The sequence below is a fragment of the Lemur catta genome, chromosome 12 (genome assembly GCF_020740605.2).
Source record: "Lemur catta isolate mLemCat1 chromosome 12, mLemCat1.pri, whole genome shotgun sequence".
NCBI lineage: Eukaryota > Metazoa > Chordata > Mammalia > Primates > Lemuridae > Lemur > Lemur catta.
This window is the reverse complement of record NC_059139.1, coordinates 26,961,842-26,977,577: the sequence shown is the minus strand read 5'-3', so window position 1 is coordinate 26,977,577 and position 15,736 is coordinate 26,961,842. Positions and strand designations below refer to the sequence as shown.

At 37.3% G+C, this 15,736-nt stretch overlaps 1 protein-coding gene across 1 annotated transcript in view; it reads left to right on the top strand.

The window, feature by feature from the left end:
• Window positions 1–15,736, top strand: part of OXCT1 (3-oxoacid CoA-transferase 1) — a 129,520-nt gene that overhangs the window by 90,571 nt on the left and 23,213 nt on the right. The window contains exon 14 of the mRNA XM_045565622.1: window positions 11,821–11,910. Within this exon, the coding sequence (XP_045421578.1) occupies window positions 11,821–11,910 (90 nt within the window). The remainder of the gene's footprint in view (window positions 1–11,820; window positions 11,911–15,736) is intronic.

Below are 15,736 nucleotides of genomic sequence, written 5' to 3'. Positions count from 1 at the left end.
CTTCTTCATTCTGTTCTCTGTATTTTTATTTCTGTATCACCAACATCTTCACCAAAGTTTGTTTTACTGTTACTTTTCTCTAAAGATACTTCACTTTTCTTTTTTTTTTCCCATGAAGAGATTGCTCTGGCATGGTTGACTTGAAAAGATAAGAAGGTAGAAACTAATGCTCTCTCAATTTTCCTTGTTATATATCTTTCAAAACTAGTAACTTTGTGGCAAATTCCCGAAACTCATTTTTGTAACCTGTTTTGGTGTGTGAAAAAGTTCTTTGTTTCTCCCTTAATTCTCCCTGGGTTGAGGAGGAGCCATTTTTACCTTTCTAGTAGACACTTTCAGTTCCAGGGTCTTCAAAGGAGAAATTATGTTTTTATTTCTAAAACTATCTCCTGCCTGTGATGCTAGGACCCTCCCAAGGTGACATAGCAACAGAATTCTCTGTTGCTCCCAGAGGGGATCATTCTCACAAAGATGATGTGCTTTTCCCTTGCAGCTCTGACCTCATACTCATCCCATGCTTTGAGTATGTGTGGAAGGATGTCACCTAGGAGGCCCATTGTTCTAGCCCTGCAAGTGGTGTGCTTTCTTGGCAAACCAGAGGTTAGACCTGCTTTCACATGTGAGAAGGATTACACCCCCATTTTACACAGTAAGACTTGCATAGGACTCTCCAACAACTACCAAAGGGTTATCCATTTGCCATGAATGTTCATGGCTGTTAATTCCCAGTGGGTACTTAGGAGTCATTAAACTAGGTCATCGACTGAATCCAGAGGACATCTCAGGAAGAAACAGAGTAGTTATTATTAACATTAATGTATAATCAAAATGGTTTTATATTCTTTCACCTAACCCTCTAATACTCACTTAATAGGGTATCTACATTTAGTATACATAGCATGCTTTTTCACAATTGCCCTTAAGTGTTTTTTTTTAACTTTTAAATTATCTTCTACATTATTTTTTGATCCTTTCTACTGTGGATAAAAACACTGGTAATGATTTCGATGTATTCCTTAATGATGTTCTTTCAGTCACTGTGTCTCTTTCTGTGTAAAAAAGTCCCATCCAGCTGTCAGAGATGGCAGTGTAATTATGATAATTCTGTAATTGTGCTTCTTAGAGCTGTGCAGACAGTGGGAGGAGGTGGTGGGGCGAGTGTGCTCTGCTCATGGCTCTGGTTCTCATACCCTCCCCCAACCAACCCACACCCTCTTTGAGGAGTCAGAAAATAAACTGAGAACGACTATTTCCTGATTGCAAAAGAAATAGTAATAATTTCATATTCCATGTGAATGAGTTGAGGGGATTGATATATTTTAGTACATGTAGACACATAAAAATGATTAATTGTTACCTTTCTGTTTTTATTTTAGCTGTCGTTTTTTTGTAGTGATTATCAAGGACCTCCTAAAACTATATAAGCCTTTTAAAAAATTCTGTACTAGTAAATGCTATCTTTTAACCCCTACCAGTAGAACATAGGTTGAGCCAATCATATGAAATTCCTGTGTTTGTAGGTCATACATGATCACAGGTGGGCAATTTTATATGATTCTAATACATTTTTGAGTGGCCCAAAGAAAGGAAGAAAATAACTTGTATTTTTAAATATGTTACTTATTCTGTTTCTGGATAGTGTACAGGACCAGAAGTTCCAGCACTTTGTTGTATTTAATAAATAAGTAAATAACTTATTTATAGTATAATACTTAATTATTTTAAATGAAAAAAATCCCCTTATGTCTATCCTGAAACACTTGCTTAAGCTTTTTCCATCGTTGCCTTTTGTAGGAGGCCTGATAAAACAAGGTGAACTCACTTCACCGGGTTGTTTGGTGTTGTTTTCACCTCTGCAATATTATGAATAGACTCTGAAAACAAACTACAGCTTCAAAACAGAGCTAGGTAGGCTGCTGCCATGTTGTTGTTCTGGTGTTTACGATCGACATAATAAACTCTCCCATAGTCATCAATTCCTCTTTCCCAACCTGGAGGTAAAGGTTGTGGTCTCTCCCATGTGGCAGTTCCAGTTCTATGATCTACATGATATGTTCTACCATGAGGTTCTTTTCTCTGTTCCCACCCTGATGGCAAAGTTTCTCTGTTGGCATTTCCAGACAGCTGCCGTACAGGTTCCACACACCCATCTGGCCGTCTTCATTTGGCTGCTTCAAAAGCAGACTTAGAGGTGTCATGCATGGTCTAATGTACTTCTAGCTTCAGATCCCAATTCTGAAGAGGAATACATTCATTGTTTTCTAAGGAAGTCAATATTTCTTGGACTGGAGGATCTTTAACAATAGTACTGGGGCACTTTGAAGATAAGGCCTTTTCTTCAGACACAGTTGGAGTACCCATGGCAGAAGCATTATCAGTTGGTGCAAATGAGGATGATTCTCCATTAACGATGTCTTTGGCAGGCGCGGATGTGAGTGATTTGGAAGCTGGTGTATTTTTGGGTCTGGCAACAACCTGAGACAGAGATGAAGGTGAAGGTGTGTTATCTCCATTAACTACATATGAGCAGCATGAGTTTTGGACTAGTGTGTTTGTAGGTATGTGATTATCTGTTCCATTAGTACCTTCAGCGGCCAACCTGTTAGTTGTCCTTGCTGAAGGCTCTCCATTTTCATGTAAGACATCACCATTTTGCTATATTTCTGGGGCTGGAGATGAGCTAGTTTGTTAGATTTTCTTGCTCAATCACCAGTCTATCAAGCACAACTATCAATTCACCAGTTTGTGCTATGCCATTCTTGTTTTCCAAGGAAAGTTTTAATTGTTCTTTCTGTCTTTCCAATTTCCTATTGTGTATTAACAAAGCTTGTTTCAAATCTATCATTGCTCTTCCTAATGTAGCATCTGCTTTTAAAATGTGATGACTTCAAACTCGAAATTCCAATGTAGTCTTTGGGGTCACATTAACAGTTAGCTGTTCATCTCATTTTGGATTAGAAGAACTGCTGGAATTTTCTGTTTTACCCTAGCCAAGAAAAATTGCACAGATAGTGCAAGGTCTGTCCAGAAAGTATCCAGCCATGTAATATGAAAAAAACCACCATTCTTGTTATATTAATAATAGCTGGATACTTTCCAGACAGGCATTGTATATATAAGCTGTTTATTCTGTACAGTGAATTTTCTGAACCCTCTCAAAGTATAAATGTTTTCCATTCTTCCACAGAAATATGCAAAACAATTCATCCTTTTCTACTTTATTTATTGTTCCCTTGAAATGACTGACCAGGAAAAAGATCATCCTTAAATTTTGAAGCAAGCAAGGCACTTACTTAATAAGAAGTATATATCTTTATAAGCATATATGATAGTGGTTCTAGAGCTCCAAGTGTATTAAACATGACAGCCATTCATTCAAAGAGATCTGGATTTGCTTTACCTTGTTTCTGTTATCCAGGGGAAAAGTTCAAATTGCTTCATGTTCTCCCTTATGTAACATCTCCTGAAGGTGTTTAGTTGCATGGCTGTGCAGGAGGGTATTAAGGGTTTAGGCCAAATCTTACTTTGAGTATGTTAAAAAAAAATTTAAAAAGCTGCTGGCTTTTTTGAAGACAGGTGCTTGAACCTGTCAATTGGTTTTAAATAAATACAATAGTTAAAAAAATTTTCCCTCTTTTCCATATCAGTAATACAAAATAATGAAACCTAACTTACATGAAAGTCATGTACTAGCCCCATAATATTCTGAAATAAAAAATATATATTAAAAAAATAGATTCAATGCCATTTAGTTTGTTACAGAGATTGGAAAGATTTCATTGAGCAGCAATGCTAGGTATTTGTGGAATTAAAAAGAATCGGGTACTTGTATACTTTTGTTTTTAAATCTGTGATGTTCTTCAAATTTAATTCATAATAAATTGATGCAGTTTGATACTTGGCAACTTATAAAAGGTAATGAGAACTTTGCTGCTTCTACTTGTGTTCAAAGGTTCAGTTTTATAAAACCAGATGGATTGAGGAGTTACATAAGCATTTGAATACTCATACAAATATGAAAGTAATCATTTTCTATTGGTGTTTGAATGTCTTTATTCCTCTCAAATTCATAACATTTCTAGGTTATCTGAATTAAATAGGCGTATATATTTTTTTAAAAAAAGAGCTACGAATAACACAGTTTTTCTCTTGCTTTCCGCTTTTTAAATCTAGCAAAGAGATTAGAGCATTAGTCTATCTGACCTTGTATAAGGAAGTTAACCTATCCAAAGTGCCTCATTTATAACAATAAAAAACTTAGTCACATATTGATTGTACCTTAGAAAAAGAAAATATATTAGTTTCATAGTTCTAATATCACTTAATAAATGGCTACTAACATCCTATACGAAGGTGGAGCTCATGACTTTTGTATAATTGACAATCAATTTTATATGCATTGGAACTCCTTTTTTACTTGGACTGATGAGGTTTCATAAGTGAACTATGGAGACCTTCCTGAATGATATTTATTCTTTTATGAAATGAGGGAAATCAGTGTAGTTAGTAGCTAGGAACAGAACTCATTGTTCTTATTTGAAGTTAATTGATTTTTTAAAGAATCAGACCTATTACAATTGTGAAATTTTCTCACCTGCATAAATATTTGGTCCAGACTATCTTATAATAAATGAATGAATAAAGATTCTGATCATGGTAATAAACTGAGTTTCATTTACACTAGGATCCTTTTTGTTTCTTCAGGTTCACTTGGCAATAGACAGTGTTTTAAAAAAACTTGATGTGGTTTTGGTACATACAGTTTCTAGTATAAATTGGTATAGAGTGTAAATTTTTCTTTTCTTTTTTTTTTTTTTTTTTTGAGACAGAGTCTCACTCTGTTGCCCGGGCTAGAGTGAGTGCCGTGGCGTCAGCCTAGCTCACAGCAACCTCAAACTCCTGGGCTCAAGCGATCATCCTGCCTCAGCCTCCCGAGTAGCTGGGACCACAGGCATGCGCCACCATGCCCGGCTAATTTTTTTTTCTATATATATATATATATATATGTTTTTAGCTGTCCGTATAATTTCTTTTCTATTTTTAGTAGAGATGGGGTCTCACTCTTGCTCAGGCTGTTCTCGAACTCCTGAGCTCAAACAATCTGCCCACCTCGGCTTCCCAGAGTGCTAGGACTACAGGCGTGAGCCACCACGCCCGGCCTTATTTTAATATTCTACCTAGAGCTAGGAAATGTGCATGTTTATCAAATAATGTAATATATATAGTTACCATAAAATATTTTTGAATCAGTATGTATCACTGGTTCTATTACAATAAACTATAATAGAGTTTACTCCTTTGCCCTTCTAAGGGAAATGGACTTTACCTTTTGTGAATCTTTGAAAGAAAATAGAAATGATAGCTTCAGAATTTTAGAATTTGCATTCTTGATTTCTTTCAGCCTCGGGAACATAAGAGGGCATTCAATAACTGTAAGCTATCCAAAGGTGGGTGTTTTGTATTCTCAGAGGATAGCACAGAGCACCTAACAGGTATTAAGTAGATGTGTAATTAATGGCTAATAGTTGAGGTATATCAGGTTTCTTAGTTCTTTTCCTTGGGTATCTTATAAACAATTTTTCTCCCCAGTTGAAAAACAACAGAGAAATAAAGCGTACTTTAGATATTTATTAAATAACATCTATTTAGCATTCCGAAGAGGATAAAAAGAATAATAATGTCCTTATTCAGATCAATTTCAAAGTACCATATTCCCAATTCCATCTTGGCCACTCCCACTTCAGCCAAGGAATTGTTGAACTTTTAACTTTGCTACTTCCTAAGGTGGTTTTAATTTTACATCTTGTTTCAATCACCTCTTTTTCCCCCCTTCTTGTTCTCTGTAGGTAAAGCCCTCAGTTTTGATTAGCTTCATTAGTGTACCTTAATTTTTTTTCTGATACTATATTTTTAGAAACAAAAACTTTTACTTGGAGATGGAATTCAGTTTATTTAAATACATATGGAAAAAATCTATTATTTATCAGTCACTGTACTGGGTTGGAGATGAATAAAGAAGGTAAGAGGCTTATATTCCACTGAGCAAGGCAGTACCTTACAACTGTGATCTTAATTAGGGGTGGTCAGACACTGGCACTGATTAATCAGAACAAATATAATAGAGCGACAGCAGTCATAGCTGCATGGGGTGTGGGAGGGCCCCTGTTGTATTTTAAATTGCTAGATGTGGGGGAGGTGGCTAGAGAGGAGACACAGTGCCTCTTATAAGGTATAGATGGTAAAATGCAGTGGATAGGTCCAAGAATATAGCAAAGTAAACCTACAAGGCGTCTACTAAATGAGTCAATTAACTATTAGAGAACTGATTGAGTACAGTCCTCACTTCAAGGGCACGGTCAAGGAAGAAGTCTATCTCTGGGAGGGAAACACAGAGAGGACCTGTAGAGAGGGGGAGGATGGAGAAACTGGAACACGGGTTCATGGATGAAAAAAGTCCCTGAGAAAACAGGAACAAGAGAACTTATTAAAGTGAAATTTTGAGTTTATCAAAATACTGCTTTTTTTGACATGCTTTTTTAAAAGCCCATATTATAATTGATAATTGATATTTATTATAAGCAGTTTTGCTAACAAATCTAGCAATAGAGAATATAATTATATTTCTAGTTATATGATCGATTCACCTGTCCCAGGAAATACAATAAATCTTTGAAAGGAAAACCACTTTCTGTTTTGAAAATAAAGTATAATACTGAAAAGAGAAATATTCTGATATAACTTTGTTATAACTGTGCTAAACTAGGTAAATTATAAATTTTGTATTTTCCCTAAAGAAGGGAGTTGTAACATGCTTTTTTGTGCTTAAACAAATGTCATTATTATCCTTCTTAGTTTCCCTCTCTCCTACTCTTTAGCTAGGAGCATGTTTAGAGAATCTTTTTTTTTTCCTAGAGCATTTTTTAATAGTGGGGAAGCCTGAAATAAGGAGGCTTACATTTGGATTGAGGTGGGTACTTAATGTTCTGGTGTTTAATATTAAGCAACAAGCCTTAGCTTTATTAATAAATCACTCCACAGCTATCTTTCCCTTTTACTTCCAGTAGATTGACATTTTCTACTATGGTATATAGCATTACTTAAAAATGCTTTAAAAATTATTTCTATATATTATAAATTGTTTCTCACTTCAGAATATTTAGAGGTAAAAAATCTGGAAATGAGCCGTTACTATTTATGTCCTAATGATAAAGGTGGTGGCAAGAATAATTTTCAGTGTGTTCTTTATTTTATTTTAAATAGCTTTGCACAGAACTGTTCAAATGCATTCATTTCACCTTTTTATAAAATCCTTAAAATATCACCCAAGGTCGTGTTTAGAACTTGAATTACTCTTTCTTTGGGAGTGCAATTTAATATTTGTACTTTGATGCCTTGATATTTTTAATGTTATTGCCTTCATAATGTAGTTTTCCTTTCACTTTCTTTAAAATTCTGGTATTAGGAAATAGGATCAAAGTAGATGAAATATATTGATGATATTAATTTTAATTTAAATCTATTTTCTAGGGGGAAAAGGTAGATAATATATTCATATTTTATTTCTAATTTCCATCTTGGTACCTGGTTTATAATAGACCCTGAATAAATATTTGTAAATTGAGGATAATACTTGAATCAGTATCATTTTAGACAAATTGTATAGCTGTGTCATAATGGAGCATGCAGCACTTGTAGCTCATTTTATTGCAGAATTCTTTCCATACTTGATAACAGGGTCAATCCTTAACTGCAAAAAGATGAGCTGACTGTGAAATGAGGATCCAGCAATCATCTCTCCATTATGCTAGCCAGAATGCATTTCAGAACTAACATTGCACCATTCAAGAAATGTGTGTTTGCTGATAAGATTTTAAAGAAAGCCACACTTTGTGTCACTCTGGCCCAGTGCTTCAATCATGCCCAGAGCTCTTCTTCATTATAGGCCTATTTTTCCCCAAGTATCACTTTCCCTCTCGTGATTTATTTGAAACTATATTTTTAGCTTCTTAATCTTCTTGTTTTATCAGGTTCTTGTTTTGTGTGTTGAATAGGATGTTGAATTTGGGGGAGGAAGATGAGAATGGAGTGGGGTCTGTATCCCCTTTCAGCTGTTCCCTTAACTTGTAGTGCTGTTTCTCATCTTCCCATAGTCCCTTCCATTCATAAACTCCCTAATGTTATTCATTCACTCAGCATGTATATTGTTCCTCTGTTAAATGCCAAGCGATGTATTGGATATGTGGATAAAGAGGTGGATTACTGTGCCTGGCACAGTGTCTGGCATATTCACCTCCCTCAAGGAGAGGAGTAAAATGTCTTCTGAAGAGGCTGGCTCAGGCTCTCCTCTGTTGTGCAGCTCTAACAGTCAGCTCTAATTCCACACTGAATCCTTAGTCTTCCATATTGACTCATTTGGCACCACATCATTATGAGTCACACTAGCTCCTATAACAAGTAAGCCTTCCAGTTTCAGTGGCTTAGCACTCTAAACATTCTTGTTTCACTCACTGAGTAGTACACTGTGGTTCCAAATAAGTGGGCTCTGCTACACATGGTCATTTAAGGACCCAAGCTGAGGGAAGCTCATCCATCTTCTGTGGTCACCTCAACATCATTGTCCAGATTGCAGAAGAAAGAGCATGAAGGATTGCATGGAAGAGATTTTTATGGGCCAGAGCCTGGAAATCACAGATATCACCTCCCTTTCTTTCATTGTCTGGGAGTCAGACACATGACCACCTCTAAGTGCAACAGAGAGCTAAGAAATGCAAGCAGTGGGGTCCCAAAAGAATGCCTGGCTAAACTAGATTGAAGGTTGATGATGAATTTCTCACTTGGCATCAGAGAGTGTGCCTTGTATAACTCGGATTTTTTTTCTGCCAGTGTAGATAGGAATGACTTGTCTTCCTTTAGTAATTGCTTCTGTTTCAGAAATCCTTTGGGAATTGAAATGGAGGGAAACATTTTATTTTTCTGATACAGTGAACATACTAAAAGGGTAGGAAAATCAAATACTTGAAGGTTTTCTTGTTAAACTGTTAGAAACACTTCCTATTAGAAGATACTGCTCTTCTCTTTTGCAATATTGTTCTTCCCACCTGGCAAACTACGTTTGTGAAATTCCTCCTTTTTGAAATCCTCTGAGCTGCCTCCTTCCCTTCCTGTGTCCCCAGGCACAGTTAGCAGTTGCATCCTCAGTGTTGTGCCAGAACTTGAACATACCTATGTTAGGTTAATTCATTCATCTGTTCACTCATCCAAATTCTTATAATGGAAAGAAATGGAGAGAGAAAGGAGATAAAGAAGGGAAGGGAAAGGGGAAGGGGAGGGAAGCAAGTAGGGAAGGGAGGAGGGAAGGGAAGGGAAAAGTGGAAATGCACTGTGATAGAATGACATACTGAGGACATAGGGAAAAGGCACTTAGCTCTACCATGGAGTGAGGCAGAAGTGGGGAATACTTCTTTTAGAGGAAGGAAGTTCGGTCAGAGTTTCTTTGATTACTCATGGATACTTTCCCTTCCCCAGACAATGAGCTTTTCAAGGAAAAGAACCCTGTTTTCCAGCACCCAGTATGGTACCAGGCTTATACTAGACATTCAGTAAGTTAAATTGACTGAATGAAGATATAAGAGAATACATTTATAAATTTTATTTACTACACACACTTTCATACATTATCTCATATAGTGCTTACCACAGCTCTATGATAGGACAGATATTTTTATTCCTGGTGTATGGATAATTAGTCTAACTTCAGAGAGATTTGTTGTTTTGCTGATGTCTCATAATTAACAGAAGAGATCTCAGGTGTTCTGTATCTGGTCTTTGTGCATTTTTCATTCTTGGAAACAAACATTGAATTTAAGTATGAACATAGTGCTTTGAAATTTGTAGCATGTGCTTTGGGGATGAAACATCAAAGCACTTGAATCTCTTTGAGTGGTGAAGGCTATTCATTTATATTGAGTCAAGCAAGAATGTTGTTTTTAACAGAAACAAAGAGATGGCTCATCCACCATGTTTTATAGTGCCTTATTTTCCTGTCATCATAGCGTTTAGTACCCAGTAGGTGCTCTATAAATATTTCGTAACTGAGAGTGATTTAAAGTGCGTAAATCAGATTCACCTAAATTGGACGTGCTTCCTGTTAGAAGCTGTCATAAGCTTTTATCTATGTAACCACTGTGTCACAGGAAACAAACTTTGCCTGTGGTATATACTAATTTGCAGAATTTTTAACATGCTTACTTTGTTTCTGGTTTTCTTTGGCTACTGCTTCCTCATTCTTCTAGCACTCCCCCCTGACACTGTCTATAGAAGGCTGAGGCTGTCTGGATATTTTCACCATGGCAGGTGGAGACATTTTATCATGGAGCTGCATTAGTGTCTTTTGTTGCTCTAAAAATCTCAAACTTTAGCATTAAATTTTATGGTACACATTCATTGCTTCCCTTTCTGATTTATCTGTATTTTGTGCCGTAAAGGTATCAGTGTTCTCTACAGAAATATTATGACTGATTTAATAAATTGGTGCCCAATTATTAAAGTTGCAGCTGACTAAGAATGAAGGTATCACTTATAGAAGTTTAAAATTTTGCATTTCCACATGGATATTCTGCTTCACTTCAGACTTACACGTCTGAAACCAGACTCATTTTGTACCTTGCACTTCCCCCCAACACTCCAGCTATTGCCAGCTGCCATCCATCTCACTCAGTGGCAGACTCCAGACCACAAAGACATCGTGATTACTTGCTCTTTCCCTTTATACTGCTCATCTAATTCAGTTCATGCTGTGTCACATTGACCTCCAAGATGTCTCTGATATCATGGGATTCAAGACCACATTTTAAAGCCAAGCATTGAGTGCATTTCCTAATCTTCTAGCTCTCAAATTATGAGAAAGGAGCTGAGAGCCCTCTCAGAGTTTACTGGCAAATCAGCAAGAGGATTTGGGTTAAAAAATAAATAACATTTTAAGGAGGTTTTGATGTTAGAAGACGTTGCTCTTCAGTCTACTTTAGTAAGAATTTATTTTATCATCTCTGGAAACACTTGCTTTTTCCAAAATTCTGTAACCAGGAGGCAGAATAGACAGTGGGAATTTTTCAGAATGTGGGGCACATAAAAGGTGGTTGGTAAATGTATAATGCATGAGGGATGGACAAATGAACAAAAATAGAATGGCAATGGTGAAAGGATGGTGAACTCTGCTTCTGTGTTCTGTTTTTGCTTCACAGGAATATGGTTTTGTTTTATTTTTCTAAGAGTAAGATGAATGCCAAGTGTTAGAAAGACAGACCCACCTTTCATATTAACCATTATTAGAGAAATACCATTAGTGCCTCAGTGTACTACCTAATGGCATTTTAATCTGTGGGAAATCCAAAAGAGTGCCTTAGAAAGTGCCTGTAATTGAAGACTCAGTGGTGTCGATTATGTGTTTAAAAAGAAAGAAGTGGATGTCAGGGGTGTTTGGATTTTAATCTGATATTTTGTAATAATTATAATAAAGTCCTAGAATTCTGGAAAGGTTCTTAAAATGTTTCTTATACACTATTTGTCTTATTGTTAATATGTCACCAACAAAATCATGTTAGCAACACTTAATAAACATGATATAACATTTATTCCGAACTTTATCCTTCAACCATAGAGTAGCAAAATATTAGGTCATAAAGTTTCAAATACTAAGCAATGAAAGACAGTGAGTTTTTCTTGTTAATGATTCCAGTGGCTTGTTTTTGCAAGTAATTTTGTTCTGCCACATACTAAAGAGGTGAAAGATATAGAGCTACTTATTTTGTTTCTGTTTTTCAGGGGAAGATGGTGAAAGGAATGGGTGGTGCTATGGATTTAGTGTCCAGTCCCAAAACCAAAGTGGTGGTCACCATGGAGCATTCAGCAAAGGTAAGATACTCTGTTTCCTGAGTGCTACTTTTCCAAATTCACAATACGTAGAAACCCAATGCACCAGGTCACCTCACCGTGGTTTTTTATGTTTTCTCTGGCTCATTCAAGGTGATAGCTTTGTATTTCAGTAAGAAAGATGATAAATAAAGGCAGTTATTATTATTATTCAGCTAAATGGTTGTTTAACTTTGAGTGAAGCCAAACATCAGAGTGTTCTTCAAATATTTGCCCTGCATACCTGTTAAAAGTAAAAGCTTTAATGTCTCCAAAGGCGGTGAAAAGATGTTGGGGCAGATGTATTGATTCAGGTTTTAAGATGATTATAGTGGTTGTTATCTGTGTAAAATGAAAAGCACAACAGAATATGGGTTTTAACAACAGTTATTTTGAAATGAATAATACGGCCTTTCACCGAAGCTGTGAGGTGCCATTTCCAGAAGATGTTAGAAAATGGTGGACTTAATGATAGCAAATGTCCTTATTCTGAAAAGTATTATACTTTTGTTTTGATAAATCATCAAATATTTGAGTGCTAGGATTTGGCAGTGCCCAAAACTGGACCAAAATCACTGATCTCATGAAACTTACATTCAGTCTTCTTCCTTTTCCTCCTCCTTTGTCCTGTGGTGATAATAGCTACCATTTGGGGGCTTATACCATGTGCTAACAGTATACTAAGCATGCTGTATGTGTTTGTACAAGCCCATGAGCTTGATATAGGTTTTTTTTTTTTTTGAGACAGAGTGTTACTTTGTTGCCCTGGCTAGAGTGAGTGCCGTGGCGTCAGCCTAGCTCACAGCAACCTCAAACTCCTGGGCTTAAGCGATCCTCCTGCCTCAGCCTCCCGAGTAGCTGGGACTACAGGCATGCGCCACCATGCCCGGCTAATTTTTTTTTTTTTCTATATATATTTTAGTTGGCCAGATAATTTCTTTCTATTTTTTAGCAGAGACGGGGTCTTGCTCTTGCTGAGGCTGGTCTCGAACTCCTGACCTTGAGCAATCCACCTGCCTCGGCCTCCCAGAGTGCTAGGATTACAGGCATGAGCCACCGCGCCTCGCCGATATAGGTATTTTTTATATGTCCAGAAACAGAGCTTCACAAGGTCAAGTAGCCTGACCTCTGAAGTCACTTAACTAGTGGAACTGAGCTTAGACCTGGATGTGTCTGACTCTGAAGCCCTGTCGTCTCACCACAGAGCTGTCAGTGTGACTTTCTTCTCCCGTCTCCTGCCCCAGTTTAAGGTATTTTATTATAGCAGCACAAACGGACTAAGACAAATAACCGTTCAGGGAATCTTGTGCATGTTAGTTTGGCTCTTTCTTTTTTTCTTTTTATTTCAAAGTATTATGGTACAAATCTTTTTAGTTACATGGCTCTCTTTTATATTACTTGAGTTATGATTATAAGTGTGCCTGCAGAGCAAACAGACAACCTACAGAATGGAAGAAAATATTCACAAGCTATACAAACGATAAAGGAGTAATACCGAGAACCTACAAAGAACTTGAACAAATCAGCAAGAAAGAAAAATCAAACAACCCCATTAAAAAGTAGGCAAAAGATGTGAACAGAGGCTTGTCAAAAGAAGATAGACAAGTGGCCAGTAAACATATAAAAAATGCTCAATGTGGCTGATCATCAGGGAAATGGAAATCAAAACTACAGTGAGATATCACCTTACCCCAGTCAGAATGGCTTTTATTAACTTTCTTCCTTGTACCAGACTCGGTGTCTGAACCAAATGAGCTTAATTGTTTTCCTGACCTGAGTCCATTGGCTTCTGCTAATTTGAAAAGTTGATACTGAATGGTAGATATTCTTCATCTTTTATGCCCTTTGTGGAATCTTTTTTTTTCTTTGATCTACTTGGCTCACTTAGAGAGTTGCTGATCTGAATGGAAGTGGTAGTTCATTTGTTCTGTTTTTATTTACTGGTACCGCATTATGTAAGAGCATGGAACTGGAAGATTTGCATCTCACCTGCTTCCCTGGGGTGGGGTGGGGGTTCTGTCACAGAGAGATGTGTGCCACAAAAATGATTTTGTTGTGAAAGCAGTAGTAAATCCGAGTTATCATAAATTGTTTAGTAAACAGTGGGAAGTGAGCAGTAGTGCATAAATATGAAACAATAGAAATGGAACCAGCCAGGTAACTTTGGAGAGATGCCTTGCAAAATCATCCAAAATGCTTCATTTCAGAGGCAAGAGGATGCCAAGCATGCAAATCAAATCCAGGTCTTTTCTGGAACATAATGTGTGTTTGGAGAAAACTCTTTCCAACTTTCCTTTTGTTGTTAACTTTACTGTTGATACATAGGCACTGAAGTCTCACTTATTTTAGATTATTTTTGTGCATTCATTTTCAAAACATTAGGACTGTATTTAGCCAATTCTCTCTTTCCTCTCTCTCTCTCTTTTTTTTTTCCTGAAGTCTTTTCTTTCTTCTCAGCTGGAATTTCTAATAGAGGAAAATAAATGGTGCCTCAAACTTCAGACTAGAAATCTCTTATTAAAGCTTTCCACGGAGGCAAGATCATGTTTTTACGTTTCTTTTTCTCTTCTGTCAGTGAGGAAATTAGCATTGAGTTCTAGACCAGAACTGGAGTTAGGTATTTGTTCCCTAGATACTTTCATTTGAACAAACCAACAGAAAAAGTACTTGTGATTAAAACAATAATTTGTTCACACTTAATAGTTAGCCTTAGAAAACCAATAGTTTCTCTTCTCCTCACCATCATGTTTTACCTGTGGTCCTAGAATGTGTGGGTGCTAATCCGTATTGTTCACTTGGACTCATTGTTACTGGCCTAGCTCAAGGGAACATGGGGGCCCCACCACTTCTTCCCTGCATCTTTTGCTCTGGTGGAAGGTTGGTAGAGTCTGAGAAGAGGGTGGAGAGGAGAGGTTTTTCACTGTGGGTAACCTCTCCAGTTAATGATCTGTTCTTTTAGACATGCCAGGTAACTTCTGCTGCCTTATGATTAAGTGAACAGCCTAGAGAACTAATCCCTAGAGTTTTATAAGACCTGGGAGTGAAAAGTTTACAATGAAGGATTAAAACCTGAGAAAAGAAATATAATCTTGTATTCTTGTGCTGCTACTTTTTCCCCCATAAGTGGGTAGACCAGTTAACCAGTTTTCAGGTGGGGCCTTTTTATTCTTTTCCTTCATCTGTAGGATTACAGATTCAGGTTGTTTACAAATGTAGCATTGCCTGACCTTTAAAAACATGCCTTTTTGTTGTTGTTGTTTTGTTTTTTTTTTTTGAGACAGAGTGTTGCTTTGTTGCCCGGGCTAGAATGAGTGCTGTGGCGTCAGCCTAGCTCACAGCAACCTCAAACTCCTGGGCTCAAGCGATCCTACTGCCTCAGCCTCCCGAGTAGCTGGGACTACAGGCATGCGCCACCATGCCCGGCTAATTTTTTTTTTTTCTATATATATTTTAGTTGGCCAGCTAATTTGTTTCTATTTTTAGTAGAGACGAGGGTCTCGCTCTTGCTCAGGTTGGTCTCTAACTCCTTACTCCTGACCTTGAGCAATCCACCTGCCTCGGCCTCCCAGAGTGCTAGGATTATAGGCATGAGCCACCGCTCCAGGCCTTTGTTGTTGTTTTAATCAGACAAAGGAAACGCCTTCCTTGCAAGCCTTTGCAGCCAGCCATTGCCTTTAGTTCATGCACTAGCAGCTTCTGGAACCTGAAACCTGTTTGTTTACTGTTACTGCTCCGGAGTAACCCCCTGCCTTCCCACTACCTCTGCAATGGATGGCAGGCACAGGAGTCAGACTGGCATGGTAACATGATTCACAGCTAAGCTTAGAGA